General features: G+C 37.5%; 1 protein-coding gene across 3 annotated transcripts in view; it reads right to left on the bottom strand.

Annotated features, from left to right (window-relative positions):
• The window catches only part of PPARGC1A (PPARG coactivator 1 alpha), a 663,089-nt gene that overhangs the window by 31,073 nt on the left and 609,886 nt on the right, over positions 1-22,130 (bottom strand). For all 3 annotated transcript variants that reach the window (XM_049709463.1, XM_012531745.2, XM_004266198.4), the window contains 5 exons: positions 8,694-8,888; positions 6,740-6,862; positions 5,677-5,881; positions 1,565-1,610; positions 1,382-1,455 (listed from right to left, as the gene is read on the bottom strand). In XM_049709463.1, coding sequence (XP_049565420.1) covers positions 1,382-1,455; positions 1,565-1,610; positions 5,677-5,881; positions 6,740-6,862; positions 8,694-8,888 — 643 coding nt within the window. The remainder of the gene's footprint in view (positions 1-1,381; positions 1,456-1,564; positions 1,611-5,676; positions 5,882-6,739; positions 6,863-8,693; positions 8,889-22,130) is intronic.

Here is a 22,130-nt window from a genome sequence, read left to right as displayed (position 1 = left end):
ATACCAAAAATTTTATATTTGAATGTATAATTTGTATGTTTTAAGCAAAAGTAAAATGATTAAACTGTGTATACTTCAATCAACTTTTTAGATAAAACCACCAAATACTCACTCATTGGTCGGACAAGAAGGCCTCTACGGCACATAATACACGCACACAAAAGTTACTTATGATCACATGTGTAATTGTAATTTATTTAAGAAATGATGTTATATATATTCTTTATATGTGAATACATGTGTGTACATGTACTATTATATAACGATATATTTATACTTGTATATGCACATATAAAATATATATAAATACCATGAAATTAACTGCTCTACTGCTTGACCAAATCATGCAATCATGCAACAGACCTTTCATAAGGAAGTAATTTAGCAAACTCAAAGGGTGAGATTAAACTTAGTAACAGTGTCCACGGTGTGTGTAGGCACCATAGTTCTGGTTGAAAGCATTTGTTTAACTTACTGTTCCTTTACCCTTATCAGCAATGGCCAAAGCCTAGGAACTTCTTGTACAGACATCCTCAGATTCACTTTCTGGCGGGGTTCAAGTGCCTAAACCTAGGCACTTACTGCAAAGGCACCATTTGCAGCCAACTCAGAAGTCTGCCTAGGAACTCTGGATTTGTAAGTTTCTCAGGGGTTAGTTCAAGTTTTTAAAGCTTCTTCCTCTTCAGAATGTGAAGTAAGACTGGCCAAATAAATTAAGAAGTCCAAACGGTGAAGGAAATTGCTCTTGTTTAAAATATATAAGAACATTTTGTTTTGGTGAATGGACGTATTTTCATTTTTTTCCTTTACTGGAAAGATATAAAAATGGTAACATATATAGGAGAGCATTACACTGTTGAGTACAATGGTGATTAAGAAAATATTTCAGGTGAAGTACTGATAATTAGTAAACCTGAGTTCAAACCTTTGCTCTTTGTTTTCTAGCTCTGCAATCTTGGGCAAGTTACTTAACATCTCTGAACCTTATTTTCTCATCTTAAAAATGAAAAATACTACCACCATCTTCATGAGGTCATTATGAAATTAGCTAAAACCACTTACATGCTTGGCATATCTATTGAGTGGAAGACCAATAAATGTTAATTTCTCCTCCTACTCAAGTTTTAGTGTCTTAATCGGAAATAGGTTTATTTGTGGATCCAAATCAATGATATATATCAGAGGGTCTGGCCCAGGTGTGACACACAATAAATGTCTCCTCCTAAAAAAATAAACAACTGAAAATATTTATAGATAACTTCTTATCCAATGTTGTTTGTACTCTGTGAATTTCATTAATCACATAGAGAATATACTCTAATATATATTTCACATACAGACTCACCCACACAAAAAGATTCAAGTGAAATGTAAGGCTTACCTGCAGTTCCAGAGAGTTCCACACTTAAGGTTCGTTCAATAGTCTTGTTCTCAAATGGGGAACCCTTGGGGTCACTGGAAGATATGGCACATTTATAAAAACAAACTGAAATGGAGTTGCTGTAGCCAAATGTATTAGAACCCCCTTCCCTTTCTGAAAATGGTTACATTTCATAATACTTACTTTGGTGACTCTGGGGTCAGAGGAAGAGATAAAGTTGTTGGTTTGGCTAAAGGAAAAAAAAGGAAACTAATTATGAAATATTGAGAGTTTTCAGATTTGTTTTCTTTCTACAAGTCAAGTTGGGAACTGGAAACTGGAAAGCTAAAGTAAGGAAGTCCCTGAATATTGGACCAAACTCAGACAACAGTCCATTATGCTAAAACAAATTCCAAACAACATTTGCATCAGTAAACTATCATTTGAAAACACATACGAAAACAGAATTTTCCCCAAAATGTAGCATCCCTGTTAAGGATACAAAATTTGCATCAGACCATCAGAGAGAAATAATGTTTTCTTTTTTAATTTGGAATATAGTACACGGTTTGTTTAGGCAAGAAAACAGCAGAGTAACTACAAGACGACAGAACGTTATGAATATTCAGCTGATTTTTCTCCTAAAATGTATAATTTTATATCTAGCCCTGAGAATAGGTTATTTCTATGGGCCAAAGCTCACTCAAGAACTATTCTATTCACTGAAAATTAAGTGAGAGATTATGGCAAATTGTGGACACTGACCCAGATAGTTTAAAAGGCCTTCAGATCCCCAAATCTGATAGACAACTAAAGGAAAACTACTGTTTATCAGTTGAGAGACGTATAGACTTGCAAAGAGAGCTCATCTACTTCTTTTTCTGCTTCCTAAATCTTACCCTCCTACAGGAGGCATTTCCCAGTTATGAAGGGTGGAGTAAGAATCTTCTTCTCACTCCAAAATTTCAATTGCTTCTCCTTGGCAGTCTTGTCTTTTGAACAGAAGGAGGGGAAAACATGATGAGAAACGTACTTGGGATATACGTCCACATATTATGTATATATATGCTTATCTATAAAGATATTTTTATATGTATGTAGATTTTGTCAATTTTTTCTCATTAAAATAACTACTTTCAAAAGGTCAAGAGGTAGTCATTTATGTAATGAAAATTATGGACTTGAAACCAAAAAGGTCTTCAGTATAAACTTTCTTATTTTATGGATGAAAAACCTGAGACCTAAGATGCTGCATGATATTTCCAGGGCCATAAAACTAGTAACTGGCAGAGTCGGGCCCTGAATATGTTTTCTTTCCCCTATTATCAAAAGGAATTGCATTCAATAGATATTAAAGGAAATTAATCAACACCAGTAATTAAGGCCCTTTGAAATGTGAAAATACTATTTATGTCCAAATTAGGTTGAAATTAGGTATTTTACTTGGACAAATAGTATTTACATATACAAGTAGTATTTACATAGTATTTAATTTATAGATTTAGATTTCATTTTTAAACAATTGAATGGTTTATCATCTATCCAATATGCATCCAGAAATATGAAGCTCATGCTGTCTTGTGCAAATTAGGTACATTGACTGATTGGCTTTTTCAGATATACCAATAAATGAACTGATTTGACATTAACTTTTTAATATGTCTGACATAATGAGCCTTTCAAAAAGAACACACTTATGAAGGAACTTTACCAACTTCTACGGTGCTCAACTAATAATTAAGATAACACACACAGGTTCTATACAAAATATCACCAGGTATGAATATGTGCTATGTCACACAATAATGTACATTGAAAATCAGTCACTGAAATTCCAGTTTTCAAGGTGTGGGGTAGCCTATCTGGAATGCTCAAAGGAACATCCCCCAAATTCTGATCGTTGGGTAAAAGTAAGGCCTATGGCAATGGAAGGAAAGGAACAGGCAGTGGTCATATTTCGTGGGACAAAATGCAAACAGGAAATGAGGGTCACAGGAAGGGTACAGCTTCAAAGCACATCCAGAATCTAATCCCAAAATAATTCCACGTTCACAAAAACTACCACTAGAGGAGCTTTGATTTGGTTTACTGGAAGTTTAATCCACACTGTTCCAATGACTGGTAGACCAGAGGCTCTAAGATCCTTGAGGAGAGGAATGAATCTTTTTCATGAAGATCATGATATCTTTGATGAATGAATCAATAAATGAATAAATGGGACCATACAATCGCCAAAATCCAGACCATTATCCTAGGGAAGTGAAAAGAACTGGACCCTACAATGGTACAGAGAGCACACGTGAAGCTCCGTGCAAAAAAATGACAATATGTTCAATAAGGTAACCTCAGAAAGTCCTCTTAGTTATTGTTTCTAATTGTTCATATATTTTCTACATTAAAATTTTGAATAATAATTTAAATAATCCCTGAAACTCAGCATTTATTTCCTGTTGGTTATTAACAGCCAGCCATGTTTGCATGTTTATTTTCTTTTAGACCTCTAGTAACTACAGGAATTTTTTTTTTTTTTGGTTGTTGTTGTTTAACAAGCTTTGTTCTATTCTGGGATATACTTCTGATGCCTCACCACAGATATATACCTTAAAAAAAAAAACCCTACATACAGCAGGTTTTATCTAAAGTGTATGTCCTTCATAGGCCAATTTAGTTCTTCACTGCCATGGTTTGTAACAGATTACAATAATATTTAGTGGTACATGGATTGACAAAATTAATAAACCCTCAAAATCCAAAAGGACCAAGTAAAATTAAAAAAAAAAAAAAAAGACAAAAAACCCCCCACTTTAAAACATGTGCTGCTGGACTATGTTTACTGACTACAGGGTTCCAGCAAGTTTGGGGCTTCAAATTCAGCTCCAGAAAATGAACATATGACCAGGACCATGTGGGGAGGAGCCCAGTGAATTCTTCATTTCAGGTCACCCACTAGAATCCCACAGCATGTCTGGTTCTGCACTGAGAAAACTGTTCCAGCGCATGCATGTGAGAGGCCAATCAGGGTGCAGCAAACTGAGAGACTGTGGCCCATTTTGATAAATATATTTCCTTGAACTGACAGAAAGGGATGGACAGTGATTTTTGAGATATCCACCAGGGAAAATCTAATTGAGAGCCAATTAAAAATATTAAAGGAATATGAAAATCCCGGGTTTATGGTGAGGTAGGGATGAGAGAGGGAAATTCAAAACACTGGAAAAGAAAAGATGTATTAAAAGCAGCAGCAACAGCATACCTGTATGAAATAATCATGGTTCAAAACAGGGATCAGGGGCTACCACTCTGCAGCTGGAAGGGGAATTGGGGAAACAAAAGGGAAAAAAAAAAGAGGTGGATGTTTATAACTGCTATTTTAGAATGTGTCTACTTCCACTACAAAGTCAGAGGTACAGATAATGTGGAAGTTAAATATTTTAAAGCAACGGCAACTTTCTATGGGCTCTTGTTGGGCCTCTACAATTAGAATATTTTGAAGGAAGATAAAGAAAGAAAGAAAGAAAGAAAGAAAGAAAGAAAGAAAGAAAGAAAGGAAGGAAGGAAGAAAGGATGAAAGAAAGAAAGAAACAAAGAAAGGAAAGAAAGAAAGAAAATTTATCTTTGCTAAGACAGACTTTCCCCAAATCACCCTAATCTGCCTCAGAAGTATCAGCCTTCTAGTAACATACGGGGACAATAAAAATCACCCCAGATGTTTAGTGTAATATAAGCTTATATTTTTTAAATAGAAAGCAAATTTTTAAAATATCCAGGAATTTCCAAATCCTTATTTACAAAATAAAATTTGTGAGTATACCACGTAGTCTAAAACAAGAAGAATGCACATGATAAATGAGAGACTGCATAAATACTAGTTACTATTTCATAAGGGATAGACAGCAAGCAAATCAACAGTGCCTCATTTTTTTTTCCATTATTGGAAGGGAAAAAATAAAAGCTCTTTCACGAATTGGCTAGCCCAGCTTGCCCAGAACTTCAGTTATCTCAGCAATTCAGAGATTCCTACAAACCTCATCCGATGTTGCAATTCCCTCTACACCACCCCTGGCTCCCCACCCGGCTAACATTTCAGGTGCCTTCCGGTGATTGTGAATTAGGCTGCATTTCAGCTAAATAGGGTATGTTCAACCTGTGTCCAAGGAAGGATTTCTTTTCCCCCAGTTATCAAGAAGTGCTGAGTTCCCTTTCAAGAGAGACACCGATGGAACAGAAGCCCGAAGGTTGGGTATCCTCAGCCCAGTGTAGGCTTGCCCTGCCCTCTGCGCCCTCACCAGCAGCTTGTGTTTGGGTCCACAGCCTACCTTGTAAATGCTGTGACTGAGATTGTGTGTGGACCTTCTTTTTGGAGGTGCATTTGTCTCTGCTGCTGTTCCGGGTCTCTGTGGGTTTGGTGTGAGGAGGGTCATCATTTGTGGTCAGATACTTGAGAAGCTCCGAGCAGGGACGCCTTTGTGGCTTTTGCTGTTGACAAATGCTCTTCGCTTTATTGCTCCATGAATTCTCGGTCTTAAAAACAAGGCATAAAGAAAGCTAAAATTGGTGAACTGAACCTTATCAGAATGGATATAGGTTTTCTGAAGAGATGAGATTTTCAATGAAGTGTTCAGTCTAAGTGTACTAGATCTATGAGCTGTGAATAATTGTTTGCAGAACAAGGAAAGAAAATTACATTTAAAATTCCTAAATGACATTTATGCAGCTTTTTATTTCATTTCTCCTACATTTCAGTGTTCCTACTCAGCAACATGTAACTAACAAGACCCTACAGAGCCTTTACTGTGAGTAAAAAAAAAAAAAAAAAAAAAAAGCCGGTTTAAACCTTAATTTGCCACTGATTGCCAGAGCCCAGTATTCACAATTCTCTTAAGTACCCCTTAACGCTCCGTTTTCACTCACAGTGAATGGCAAGACAAACATTGTTTAATACAGCCCGCTAACCGAATTATGTCATTCCAGCATTCCATGCAATTAATGGCAGAGATAGATCTTTTGTGGTGATTCCAGAGTAATCTTTCTCAGGTTAGACAGCTGGCAAAATGGCAATCCAGCATCTTAAAGTCACTCATAGATGATACTGGACTATCAGCAAATTTGCCCACGCTGCTGCGTGTATTAATAAAGTAGGCAAGAAGTAAGAACTGTCATTTCAATCGTCCAAAGACAAAGCGTTGATGAACTCTTCCTAGTTTAAAATAGCTAGAGTATTGCTTTTGGAAACCCATTTCGTAATCTGTTTCACCATTAGGAAGCCGCTGCAGGATTCCAGCTGAATTAACACATAGAAACCTATTGTTTATTTTATAGCTTTAAGCCAAAGTCCCTTGTGACTTCCCCTCCTGTATTAAAAAAACTTTACATTTGTACCTTAACAACTGCAGGGTTTGTTCTGATCCTGTGATTATGGTTTGCATGGTTGTGGGTACTGAGGCCACTGCATTCATTATAACTTAGCTGAGTGTTGGCTGGTGCCAGTAAGAGCTTCTTAAGCTGGAAACATATCAAGGAAGAGAGAAAGCAAGAAACGTTAGGCATCTTTTCAGCATTAGAATAAGCTGTTGAAATTTTAAACTTAAAATTAGTTAATTTTAATTACAAAAATGAATTCACTCTAATCATAGCACACCTTAGCACAATAGCACTAAGGAAACATTTTTAAAAAGTAAGAAAAAGTTTGGCATTACACTACAAACTGTGAAAGTGTTACCTTCTCCTACATTTGAGACTTAGTAGTATCTACCTTAATTTTCCTTTTAGATAAAGTAAGCCAGAAGAATCTTCCTAAAAGGATTTCCAAATACCTATGAGGTGAGAAAAGCTGCTTTACTAAATGAAGACTAGGGGATTTGGGGGTGGGGGTGGGGTGGGGTGTACATTTCCCCCTCAATAACCCAAATGAATCAAGGGGCAATAAAGAAAAGATTCTGTGATGTTTTGAATCATGTTTCACAATCAAGTGTAAAACACTACTGATTCAAATAATATTTCGGATAAAAGAGTGGCTTTCACTAAAAAGAATTTTTAAGTAGGTAGAGTCCTGGCCTGTAGATCAAGAGATCTGGGTTCTGGCTTTGGCGAAGCATTTCCTCTCTTTTGACGTCTTTCTCTTCATTTGACTTGCTGGCCTTCCAGGACCTCCCTGATGGGATATGTAGTATGACTCTGAGTCAACAGCCCCTCCCAACTGAAACCACTGTGTGGATGAACATCATTGGGTATCCACGTAAAGAAATCAGAGTCTTAGGCAGCAAAGCCAATGACACTGGCACATGGAAAAATTGGGGAATACATATGTTACCACTGCTTATGAGATATTCTCCTCTAAACCAGAAATCTCAAACTGCAAAGGCATATGAGTAGGGTCTCCATAGGTTTACATGGAATGCTTTTAACATGTAGAAACTTAGAGACGGGAGAGAAACAACACCTAAACGGCAGGCCAAAGCACACTATTAAAGTTTGCAGGATGGCATTCCATAATTTACATTGCATGCTTTTACATCAGATTTATGGCAAATGACAAATGGCTACCATAGCTGAGAAGGTAAACTGTGTCTTAGAACTAATAAAATCCTGGTCGAGTACTGCACTGAAAAGAAAATTCACTCTTCATTGCCAATAAATCTACTCTTCATTGCCTACCATAAATTTAGGTAACTTAGGTGGCAAATGTGCTATTATTTTCCAGTCTTCATAAGAATTATGGATCCAAAGGCTTGAAATACTGCATACTCTTTGATCTACCTTCTATTTCTAAAATAATATGCATGAGAATAAAACTACAAATACGTCAATTAGCATACAATTTATGACGGTGAAAAAAAACAGGAAAAAGACTAAATATCCCCACCATAAGGGATTGCTTAATAAATTAGTTCATCTCCAAACAATAAAATACTATGCAACCATTCAAAATTATGCATCTATTTAAAATTCATGAACATGTTCATGATATATCTTAAAACAAGAGATTTCAATAATTTTTGATACTAGAGATTATTTGAAATTACAGGTGAATTTTTTGTCTATTCTCTTTAGTTGTCTATATTTTCTAAGTTTCTAACCACACACATCAATAATACCAAGATATAAAAACCTACAAAAGGTAGTTTTAAAAAACTGCAGTGAGACCACATGAAGACTGTATTATCAACATTTTTCAACACAGAATCACAGAATTTGCAACTCCGAGTGTGCTTGGGGATTATTTTGGCACCAGTCTAAATGAAAAATCCAAACCTTATTGTTACTACATCATACCCACGCAGCAGGTAGCCAGAGGCAACTCCAATTCCTGTTAAACAGTAGGAAGGGTTCTTACCAGAGACGGCTCTTCTGTCTCCTGAGGCGGAGGGGTGCCATCAGGCATGGAGGAAGGACTAGCCTCATTCTCGGTGGTCACATCTCCATCTGTCAGTGCATCAAATGAGGGTAATCCGTCTTCATCCACAGGGAGACTGTCCAGTGTCTCTGTGAGGACTGCTAGCAAGTTTGCCTCATTCTCTTCATCTATCTTCTGCAAAAAACAGTAAAACAGAAGTCATGAGTTAGTTCACATTGGGAGATGAGTAATCTATTAATCAGCATAGGCTGAATATGTTTACCCAAATGAGTGCGTGATACATGAAATTTGGAACATCCGTGCCAGAACACAAGATCACGTCTTCCTTAAATTCCAAAGCCCTTTTGGTCTGAATCACGCAATCAATTAATACCTTTAGTGTACCAATCTCTGATTGTTGAGCTGTCCAATTTAGCTATTTATTGTGTCGGTGTTAACACTGCTAAATACGATTCTGTCTTGTTCACAGTCATTTTCCGTATATTTATGTCTTGTTTCCTTAACTAAAAGAGAAGATTTAGAGAATCTCAGGGCTTGAGAGCATTTTAATTATCATCTATTGCATCTTCAGATATAGTGTTTCAATCTCCTGTACAGCATACCCACCAAAATGTTTAGATAACCCTCTGTTTGAACACCACTACAAACTGAAACTATACCAAGAAAAACTATACACTTCCATGGTTTCAATTATAATCTCACCACTGAACACTCCACAGTCATTTATTTCTCTCCCTGACATCTCTCCCAACTTTAGTCATAAATCTATAACTGCCTACTGGACATTTCTACCTGATAAGAGCTCCCTCATCTCAAAATCCAAACTTAGGACCTTTCGTGGAAAAAAACCCAAGAAAAGAAAAACAAAACCAAAAAACTTGCTGTTTCTCTTGACTTTCTGGGTTTGGATAACAATTCTTCAGACCCTAAACTCTGGAACCACCTTGAGTCCTCTGTACCTGGCCAGTCACCAGGTAGAGCCTTACTTTGTAACATCTCTTGAATGCATTCACTTCTTGTGACCAGGGGTACTTTCTAGGGCAACGTCGCCTCTAACGGGGGCTCTTGCAAACATGGTTTAACTCATTTTCCTACCTGCCACACTCATTTCCACCAACACATCCTTGGAAAGCTCATCTTCAGTTATTCATTGCACAAATATTTTTGAACACCTACTGTATGTCAGGGCCATGTTAAGTGTGGAGACACAAGGAGAAACAAGACAAAACTCTGCCCCTCTGAGAAACCACCAGGGGAAGGAAAGAATCTGTAAACAATTTATTATAAAAGAGAATATTCATTTATTTCAGCACTCTGTAAAAAAAAAACTCAAGATCTTCCAAACTGGAGCTTATACCCCTTGTCTATAGGTCAATGAGCTATATTCTTATGTACCTGGGCAACCAATGCCAATGCTGGGCATACAGTAGACAGTCATTGATTACTTGCTGAATAATTCATTGATCTGCATTTTTTTTTACCTAAAATATATGTTGTGTAGATCACTTTCTTTTCCTTCTTTTAGCACTTCACGTTGTCCAATCTGACCTGCTTCATAAGTCATTTTTTTAAGTTCTGTACGCTATGACATTAACAATATCAGCTAAATTATCCCACACAGATTCTATTACAAAATACACCTAAACTGCTGACATCTAACAAAGTCAGCAGTGCCACACTTCCTTTCTCTCTAGCACTGAACTCCAGTTAATTGACCTGACAAAATTACAAGAATCACAGAATAAGACAGCTAATCAGAAAATCAAATTGTATTACTAGAGAAATTAGGCAGGCGTTTATCACGTATACATTCTATTTTCACATAAAAATTGCTTTCCCTCCTTACTGATGATTCTCCATCCAGGAGTAAAACTATGAACGTCTTTCTGTTTTGGATTCAAGAAGGCAAGAAGAGCCATAGATACTCATGGTAAACTTTATTTGGCACTTTTAACATTTGTTCCCATCTCCCTAATGGCCCTGTACTTGACCTTGTGAGTCAAGTGGTTTGGGGAACACAGTGTGGAGTAACAATTCTAGGAGTTTTTAGACTCTAGTGCAGGCAGTAAACCCTAATCAGAAGGGGTGAAATGTTAACTTCAAAATTGCACCACTTCCTTCCATAAATTGGTCAATCCTTTAAAATCCAAATTGCTCAATTCAATAACAAGACTTTATTGAGCATCCCCCTCACCCTCAACTCTTCTGGACTCTGTCCATGTAACCTTAATAATAAAGATACATTAATAATTTGCTCCTATTTTCTGCAGAGGCTCATAATCTGGTATCCAAAGATGCCAATCTCTCCCTTTTAATTTTGATTTCGATTCTCCCACGTACCAAAAACCAAATTCAGGTCATTAAACTATTCTGAATAAAAGTTATATTTAAATGAAATATATATTATTTTAAATCATTTCAAAATCATCTCAAAATCTCAAAATCAGATTTACACTAATATAAGAATCCCCATATTGCCTAATAAATATAATCTTTGAAAATGTCTCAAGCACACACATGCATGCTTACACACACACACGCACATGCACACAACACAAGCACACGCACAAGCACTTTCAATAAGTTGGACATTTTTTCCAGGTATCCCAGTTTTCAGAAAGGCTTACTTCACTGAAGTTCAAAAAGAGCTCAGGAAAAATAGTTAAGCATGTTTACCAGTAAATGAGTAATTTTGTTTACTCTGATTTAAATTTTGCATTTGGCTTCCCAGCAATACTACCAAGCCCCTATTTGCTTTCAATCACATAATACAATAGTGTCTTAGTTCTATCCCTAGTGTAAACAAATGACGATAATTCCAATCAAGTCAAAATGACAAAGAACACTTAAATTAACTAGTTTTCTTCAGTTCCTTTAATAAGCCTGGGTGAGTGTACACCAAATACAATGGCAGAAATACTGGAGTTTGATAATGTCATAATTAATTTACAAGACCTGATTAAACCACCAACTATTTAAAGTCTCCTCTTTCCTGAAACCACCATGGGAGGGTAGGGTTTGTGGAATGGAAGACTGGCATTGTGGGGGGGGGGAGGGGGAGAGGGAGGGAAGGGGGAGAGAGGAGGGGAGGGGGAGCGGGAGGGGAGGGGGAGGGGGAGGGGGGAAGGGCAGGCTGGTCTTAAATCAGTATGGAACAGTGGGACTGTAATCATTATTTACAGGCAGTGTCCGTTAGAAATAATTATTAAACCTTTTTATTATCATCCTTGTGTATGTGTGACTCAGAGAGGTGCTCCAAGACCATTTGTTTTAATAAAGTTGCTCTTGAATTAAGGTAGAAACGAATGCTATGATTTCAAAATCTCTGTTTTCTTTCGTCATAGCATACTGGGAAGAAAGTTTGATGACACTTCTGTGTTGAAGCTCAACAGATATTCGTACGTGTAAAGTTGAGTGAACACTGTCCCTCATTCTGACAATTTCAATTAATTTGGCATGAGTTTCAACGATCGAACACCCCAGAGAAGGCAACGCATGTGACCAAAAGAACTCAAACAATTAATGTCACTTTCCATTATTGCTTCGGTCCCAATTTACAGAGCAAATAAATGAAAGTCGCTGCAGACAAAGCCCACTGGCCTACTAACACGTGTCTGTTCACAGGGCATGGAAATACATGAGTCAGGAAAAATGCCATTGCAAGATAACCTTTCCAAGACTCGGCTCTGATACTGCTTTCTAATTGTTCAAAATAACTGTTTTTATAAAAATATACTAATTAGCTCCATGTAAGTTAGGAAAAGAAAAGCAGAGCGGTGAAAAAGAGAGAGCAGATCACCAATTGGGTGGTGATCTACAGCTACACAAACAGCTCAGTCTCCTCTGGGGGCAGAAAGGCAGACGTAAGGTTGGGAAGCAGACAAGGAACATTTCCATGTGGAGCTCTGTGGCTATCAAGCTGCATTTCCCACGATGGGTTTCAACCTTGGCCTCTCCTTACATAAAGGAAGTCCACTGCTATTCTTCTGACCTAAATAAAGGTCCTTGTGACTCTAACACTTCAATCTCTAAGGGCTCTCCAGGAATAAAGAAGGCATAGCAACAAAAACTCACTCAAGGTGTAAAGAATTTCCAGTGACAGATACACATACACATACGTGTATACTAACAAACCACAATTTAGAATGTGCAACAAATCGGAAGCCGTATTGTGTCCTTAATAAACGATAGTTCAGAACAGTCAATAAAACCAGAAGATTCATTACCTCTCTTTGGAACTGTCGGGTCCCTATATGAATTGCACTAAGTGTGATATAATTCAAAAGGTACAGCTGAAGGAAGGTAGATTCAGCCCCTTCACACGCCCCAAGTCACCTCAAGATTGAAATTTGGGATCCAGTGTGTAATATCTGGGCCTTGCTCCTTTGTGAGCAGTTGAAAAAAGGATCTTCCAACCAGTTACACATGGTGGGGTAGACGATGCATTCAACTCACCCAAATGCACACAGAGTGAATAAATCCACTAAATTAAGGAGAAGGTGAGGGACTCTGAGATGCTGACGCCTGAAAGGAGAAACACAGAGTGCAAAACTGCAAGAGGTATCCCAAAGATTTTTAATGCAGACTATCTGGAAGGACCATGCCCTGCTTATGATAGTCATTTTTTCCACATCTTGTAGAATTGCAATTATACTCTGCATCCCTAGGTTCTTACACTTGCTTGATCTCTGTTTGATAAAAATAGTTTAATAGCCATTTAATCACAGCTTCATTATCTTAGCTCTCTTAATGCGAATTAGGCCAGGAGAATTCGTGCCTCCTCATTAGTCAAATCATCAATAAGAAGGAAACAGTGGGGTCTTCTTATCATTCATTAATCAGTTTCAATACCTTAGGGGCTGTTTACTCTGAGATCAATCTGTGTGAGAGGTCCCTTAACCTCTCTGAGCCTCTATTGTTTTACTATGTAAAATTTCGAGTTATCTCCCGAATTCCTATTACAGAATTTTTCTGCACTCATGAGTAATAAGGAGTTGATAAACGCCTGAGAATTCTTAAAGAAGGTGCTCAATAAACATCTCCTGTATATGCCCATCATCTTGATTACCTGTATTTGAACTTCATTCTTTGAGCACGTTCTACCGCTGACTCTTAGCACTGGGCCAGCTTCCTCCCAACTTCCCAGCATGCCTTGGGCTTCCTTCTTGCCCCATCCTGCTGATTTGGAAGCAGCTAATGAAGACAAAATTAACTCCTACTTTAAGTGAGGCCTAATTAAGAAGGGAATTCTGCTAGAGTAACATCTGGTAATGTATTCTGAAGCCAAATATAAATGACATTTTTGGATTAACCACTATATTGGATTATTTGTTCCAATAGATCCCACCAGGAGTTGAAATAAATAAATAATAAAGTGAATTTTATGATAGATTCAGGGGCTCAGATAAGGAATACAACTGATCATAGGCAACCCTTTCCCAAATCACCATATATAAAGTGCTGTACCACCGTTTCATGCACGAAAAGGCAAAAAATGGTTGCATGTATCAAGGTTGGTTTTGATGTATAAAGTTTGATTCAAGATTTTCAAGAAGCTGAATTCAAAATAAAGAAAAAAGTTTTCTTCTGAAATGAAATAAAAAATAACAATTCGGATTAAACCCCTGAAATAGAATTTGAGGTTTTAAGTTTTTTTAAAAACCATTTTAATGAGGACAGATAACACTTCACTAATTGTTTATTGCACATGTCTGCTCTGCAATCCACTGTGGTTTTTCTTGTTTTACTTACACCCAGGCATGGGTAACAACAGCACGTCTGTCCACCTTCTCACACTCCAAATCGGGCAGAATCCCCACATGGCACTTATAGGTTGCTAACTCCTACCCCATTCCATAGGAAGAGCCTCTAAAACACTCCACTAACTTTTTGCTTAGCATATGGAATAAAGGGCTTTGAAAATGGGATGGTCACTTGAAGGCAGAAAGAAAAAACAACTTAAGAAATCTCAAGCATATATGTCCAGCAGAAAAATAAGCAAGACAGTAAAGACCACCTTACCTCATATCACATATTTCTTATAAAAAATACTTTTTCATCGATTCATTTCTTACAAATACCCCCAAAGTTAGCTTAGTCCTCTATCTTATTCCCAGGAGAGATACAATGAGTACATTAGGCGCCACTGTATTTGCCCTGTCAGATGCCAGAGTGCTGGTTGTATGATATAGTGGCTAACAGAAAGAACACAAATTTAAATTTCACTGTCTAGGCAACTCCCCATGAAACTACAGGCTACTTAAAATATCGTGTATGTAAATGTGTCTACACACATCACACCCCTCAACACATGTAAGTCTGCATTTCAAGGACATATTTAAAACAGAATCTATGTATATGTGCCTCTCAGTCTCTTGAGTGTATTCTACATATTCAATTGTCATTGACTGTGTAAGTGTATAATCAGTGCATGTATTTTTCCTCCCAGTTATCCACTCTAACTGAAGAAAGCAATGAAGAAAAACTGAAGATAACTCCTGCAAAAATAAAATAAGGATCAAGTGGAAATAAACACAAGCAAAACTGAAGGATTCCCTCCATAGATATATTTACCTGTGGGAGTCCATTTCATTCCCGTTAACACTTAACGCTCCCATTTAAGCAGGCATAAAATTTAGGTTCACATCTGTACTTAGGCGCTATACTAACTTATTAGCTTATATCACACACTCATGAGTTAATAAGCATGTCCTGAACATATGGAGTCCATTATTCTGAAAAGGTCACATGAGCCAAAAGTGTAAATACAGAAGTTCAAGAGAAAGGCCTAAGAAAATCCTGGCTGATGCACTCAAAATGAGCTAGTTAAGGGGTGGGTGGGGGAGATGTTTCACGTCTATTCCTCACACTATATAGAGGAAGCAACTGGGTTGTGCCATCAAACAGGAGGCTTAATAGACCTGGAAAGAGCCAGTAAGGCATTCCATTTGTCCTCAAGTTTAAACCAAGAGAGAAACTGGGCAGGTTATAAGAACACCAGACTGGAAGTCAAGAGAATGGATCCTAGTCCCATGTGGACCACCAGCTATCTGTATGGCTTAAGTCAAACAACTCAATTCCGGCTGCCCTGCACATGCTAGAATGATCATTCTATAGGCTCCCAACTGGCTTCCTGTTTTCACTCTTGCCACTTGCCACTCCATCCCAATAGTCCATTCTCAACCCAGAAGACAGTGATCCTGATAAAACTTGAGTCTTATCTTGCCTCAATTTTGACCACACCCTCCATGGCTTCCCATGTCTCTAAGAGTAAGAGTCAAAGTTCTAAGAGTGACCTTCTAGCCTAGGATCACCATATAAGTTATCATCCAAGCCAGAACACTTTTGAGAGTGACTGGGAATCATCAACAATCAACCACTGGGGGCTTAACCCAGACTACTGCAGGCTAACTGAGATGCATTGTTGGCTGCCCTATATTAGACCTATATCCTCTGATGCTCTCAACACCCCCATTTATCAGGCTGAATCCTTTCCAAACACTCTGAGCTCCTTACTAGATCACAAAAATGCCAGGCATTCCTCTGCCCCAAGGCTCTGCACCTGCCGTTTCCCCTTGCTAGAAGGAGCTTCTGCCAGAAGGCCACATGGCTTGCCCCCTTTATCCCCTTATTTACTCAGATGTTACCTTCTCAGTGAGACCCTCCTAACTACTCCAAACACAGTCTATCCACCTTCCTGGTTTATTTTTCCCTTTGAAACTTACTGCTTAACTGAAACTTAACTCAGTATATATTTTAATGACAATTGTTCATGGTCTGTGTAAAATAGAAGCCCTGCAAGGTCCATCTGAGCGCTGGTTAAAACATGTGACGTATAGTAGAAGCTTATTTAAAATGAATCAATAATAACTAACAAGTCTAATCAGTTCTAAGAATATAATGTGACTTTTCATCCTCCTTTTGTTATTGCCACTGTTGTATCCTCTGTAATTCCCACCTCTTCTCACCCTCAGCAGATTTGTCTTGATAATAATGTTTATCTTAGGCTCTGATTTAAAAGAGCTTCCATTCATTTCTCATGCAGTTTTTGTAAATCCATCTTTTGTAAAGGAAGGGTTTGGGATGGGTCTTGTAAATGTAGAGATTTACTCTCACCAATCCTGGTGTTTGGAAAGATACTGGAATGCATTATTAAGCAATTAATTCGCAAATATCTCAAAAGAGCCAAGAGAAACATCATGCCAGACCAGCTAACTATCTGCCCATGCAGGAGCATCAGGCTCACTAATCAAGAGAAAACAACTGATACAATCTATCTGGATTAGAGTGAGCTTCTTTATTTCATACCTTATAACATACTCGTCTACAAGCTGGGTACATATATTACTCTTAGCCAGAGGGTTTTTCAAACTGTGTTCCATGGAACCCTGGACATCAGTACAGTTACTACAAGGATTGATTGTAAATATTTTAGTATATATTTTATATAATTGAATCCGTATACAAATATAAATAATTTGCTTTTAGAAAGCAAAATGTACATTCAATTGTGTTATTTATCTTATCATAAACACAGTGGAGATCACCACTGCCTTAACCTGCCAAGTTGAGTCATTTGGCATTGGTCTCAAGATTTAAAAATATCTTGAGATGTGCACATGAGCAGTTTAAAACCTGACGCCATTTACAAATACTCCTTCCTACGAAGCAGGGTGTTCTCCATCCTCTTCAATCAAAACAAAGTACAAAATAATCAGTTGCTAAGATTGCTATAACATACTAATCATTATCTTATAACCCAACTTCACTTTTTTATGTTCATTTAAATAGTGTCAAAAATACTGTGACATATAAATGTTATTTTGATATAAAAACTAGTAAACAGCAGCTGACCTTTACTGAGTGCTTCTCATGTGCATGGTGCTGAGTTAATTTCTTTATGCATATTATTTCACTTAAACCACCATTAACCCTAGTAGTAGCCCGAAACTCATGTGGCTAATAAGAAGCAGAGTTGGATATCAAAACAGACACCTCTGATAAAAACTTGTTCTCCCTCCCTTTTTTTATATGTTAGGATTTTATGGAAGAAATTATTAGAACAAAAATGAAAGTGGGCATGGGCTAGTCTAATCTATATTCACATTTGGAGGGTACAAAATGAGTTGGAAAGACATGTCAGTTCACTATCAACAGGTAGGGACTAAGGTGAAGAAATATAGTTACATCCCATGAAGCAGAGTTGGCCTTCCATGTAGAAAGAGGCGGTTTCTCTGAGATTGCTTCTTACTATCTGCTGCTGGCCCAGTGTTACTGCCTATCTTTAGTCCTACTGGGTGTGATTTTCTCTTCGATTAGAATGATCTCCCCTTTCCCCTTCATTTTTTTTCATATCTCTGACTCCCACCTCAAAGCCTATTATAAGTGGTCCTTCTTTAATGAAAAGGTTTTCAACAAATCCAACCCGTACTGGTGTCTTCAAGCCTTTATAAGAGTAACCTGGATCCCTGGTTAGAAATACAGATTTCTGGATCCCACCACATACCACCAAATCAAAATATCTAGATCAGTGTTTCTCAGCTTTGGCACAATTGACATTTTGGATCAGATCATTCTCTGCTCTAGGGGAAGCTGCCCTGTGCCCTGTAGGTTGTTTCACAGCTTCCCTGACCACTACCTGTTTAGATGCCTATAGCACCTCTCCAGTTGTGACAACCAAAATTGTCTCCAGATATTGCCAAATATTTGCCAGGAGGCAAAACTTCTCCCATTTGAGAACAATTTCCCTAGAGAAACAGTCCAGGATTCTGTAGTTTCGATAAGCACACCAAGTGATTCTGATAATCATGCAAGTTTGGGTAAGTTGCTATTTTGTGCCTGTTGAGAAATGTATAAATAAAGTTAGAATATACGATTCCACGTATGCTAGATTTATCTCTTCTCACACATGCAATTCTAGTAGTGCCTAATAGTTATTAATAACATTTTTGATTTATTCTATGTGAATGCTTATTTCTAATAAGCATTCTAATAATTAATGTGCCTAGGTGTTTTACAGCTTACTCCCCGAATTTCTTTTGGATTAGTTCTACAGCATTTTACTCTTTTTATTACCAATCACTCTCCTCTCTCTTCAGCATTTTCTGACCATCATCATTATCGTAAAGTTCATTTTCGTTTTGTAGCCTATTTGATTACATAGACTAGATGCCAAACGATTCTTGAGGATTTTCTTCTATATACTTTCACAGAGTTCTTAAATATTTCTAGACTTCTTAAGATTTTTTTAAAGATCAAAAGCACATAAAAGCCTTATAAGATTTTCATGTTCTTATGAAAGAGGCAGTGAGGCAAAATATAGATTCTGAAGTTAGATTGCCTGAGTCGGGATCCTGAATTCATCCTTACAAGGTATGTAACCTTCAGCAAGTTACTTAACCTCTCCATGTCTCCGATTTCATGTCTGAGAAGTGTGTTATAATAATGACTTAAAGGGACTTCCCTGGTGGCGCAGTGGTTAAGATTCTGCACCCCCAATTCAGGGGGCCCGGGTTCAATCCCTGGTCAGGGAACTAAATCCCACATGTACGCTGCAACTAAGAGTTCGCATGCCACAACTAAGGAGCCACCCAGCACAACCAAATAAATAAATATTTAAAAAAATTTTAATTAAAAAAATAAATAAAACTCTGAGCTTAATTTAAAAAAAAATAATAAGACTTGCATTGTAGGGTTATTTTGAGACGCAGTTGTGCTAATCCATGCATACATGTAGAACAGTGTCTGATATATAGTAACGACTTATGTTTGCTATTAATAATATTATCACTATTATTGTCCTCATGCACTAGATTGAGTTCAAAGTAACTGAGACCAAATATAAATTTGTTGAAAAAATAATATGAAGGAACACAGAGTAGACTTTGAGGTAGGGACAGAGTATAAACAAATGAAGGGAAAAGGAAAGAACATTCTACTCAATAAACTGACACAATATAGAGATTCGAAATGTGCCATCAAAATTAGTAAATATACGAATGCTCAGAAATCCTTACAATTTGTATAAAGGTCATTGCCTACCTGTTACTTGTTAAGGCTGATATGTCCGAGTTAACAGGCATGGTTTGACATAATCCCTGGATGCTTGCATGTTTATTACATGAAGTGATCACCTGAAATCCATATCAAGCTAAACTTTGATATCTACACTGGACATACACTTGTGCACACACAGGCATAAATACCATATTTATGTGCATGTTTATAAATGTATGTTTTTATTACTTACACTTTTTTTTTTTTTTTTTTTTTTGCGGTACGCGGGCCTCTCACTGCTGTGGCCTCTCCCGTTCTGGAGCACAGGCTCCGGACGCGCAGGCTCAGCGGCCATGGCTCATGGGCCCAGCCGCTCCGCAGCATGTGGGATCTTCCCAGACCGGGGCACGAATCCGTGTCCCCTGCATCGGCAGGTGGACTCTCAACCACTCTGCCACCAGGGAAGCCCTACTTACACATATTTATTGAGTGACTACTACATGCTATAATCGTTTTTCTAGAAACTTACATTTTAGTTTGGTAGACAGAAGATGGCAGACCTTCCAAAGATTAGACTAATATATACATATATGTATAAATATATATACATATATAATATATAAATAATATAGAGTATATATGCATACTACACAGAGTACATATATATATAGAGAGAGAATATATTTGGTTCATTTATATATATACATATATGTAATATATACATACATAGAGAGAGAGAAGGAGACAAATTATTTGGAGTATATAGATAGACAAAAATGGAATATATGTGTGTATGTATATTTATAGCGTAAACGCATATATATACCTTACTCTGTGCGTGTGTGTGTGTGTGTGTGTGTGAGAGAGAGAGAGAGAGAGAGAGAGAGAGAGAGAGAGAGAGAGGGCGGGAGACAGAGAGAAAGCATTTGAAGTAGCAAGCCATAATACCTGAGAAAGAAATATTTTAGGCAGAGGACAGAGTAAGTACAAAGGTCCTGAGGTACAAACTTGCAATGAGTAAGATATTAATTTTTCCACGGTTTACATATTGGTAGAAGGGTGAGGGAGGTAATATTGAAAATATTTAACAAACATTCCACAAGAGCATTGATCAATCAGAACAGCAGCACTAGGACTTCAGAGAGGAGGCTTAACTCTAAATGACTCATAAAGTTTTATTTTTTAAATTAGCAGATTATACTAACCCTGGCCATAAGCAATGTTTTTTAGATTGACTCTGTAAGAAACATTTATAACAATTTTCCATTACAACTAATAAATTCTCTCTAAGATAGTACATTTTCTGCCCCAAAGAACTGCTTAGAAGGCACCATTACAGAGGCCAACGCAAAGCTATTTGTTCCTAAAGGCTTAGCACCACAAGCTATGTGTGCAAAACGTGCAGCTGCAGATGCCTGGCACCTGGATCTAGATGGCATATTAAGGCTGGGGACGCCAAGATGCAGGCGATGTCAAATGATCCGATTACTGCAATATTCTGGCAATAGCATTAAAATGAGAGAAAATTGTCTCAAGGTAGTTAGAAGCTAATCAGAGGCAAGGCTGTCCTCTCTATGGGGCCTCTAGGGTGAAGGAAATCAGCGTGTACATCCTGAGAATCCTCTGTGCCACTCCTGGCCTGTCCCCAAGAGAAGAGGAGCCATTCACATCCTGGGATTGGACCTTAGACTCCTTGAGCACCTTTCATTTTCCATTAAAGCGTTCCTGCACAGAGCAGTGCGTTGTCAATAAATACTTGCCAAATAAATACAATATGAGAAGTTCATCTTTTCAATTACTTTGTAGTTAACTAAGTATTTCACATAGGTTTGGGTTTCCAAAGCAGCTGAGTAAGTCTGCAATCTCCTAGGATTTAGAGATTGAGCTTCTCTTAATGCCAGACTGAGTGCAACCCTCCTGAAAAATCTTTAAATACTTTATACTGAATTCCTTCTGGATACAGAATCATTCATGATGGTCAGTAATTTATATGCATACACAGTTAGCACGCACAGCAATGTAGCCTAGGACATCCAGTTAGACAAAGTGGCTAATAACACCAAAGGTAACATATTCAAAAGTGGCCTTGATAGCTGTATTTTTAAAAGTGTATGTGCCTTTAACAACATGGGAAATGACAAGAGAAGTACAAACCAAACTGGATAAAAATTTGAGAGTTACAGAAAGGAGAAAACAAGCCTCATATAATGATAGAACATAGTAACAGAAATGCCAAACAGTAAGAGCTAAAAGAGTCAACTCATCCAGTCACATGATTCTGGAGATTAGACAACTGACCCCCAAAGGGTTAAACAGACTTTCTCAAGGCCAATTAGTAACTGATCTAAATCTATACTTGTTTGTGGCCTATGGTTTCCTTACTTTTTCTACTATACTATGTTGTTTCCCAGGAGAATTAAA

Source organism: Orcinus orca, chromosome 4 (genome assembly GCF_937001465.1).
Source record: "Orcinus orca chromosome 4, mOrcOrc1.1, whole genome shotgun sequence".
NCBI lineage: Eukaryota > Metazoa > Chordata > Mammalia > Artiodactyla > Delphinidae > Orcinus > Orcinus orca.
Note: the sequence above shows the minus strand (reverse complement) of the source record. Positions and strands in the feature narration are given on the sequence as shown.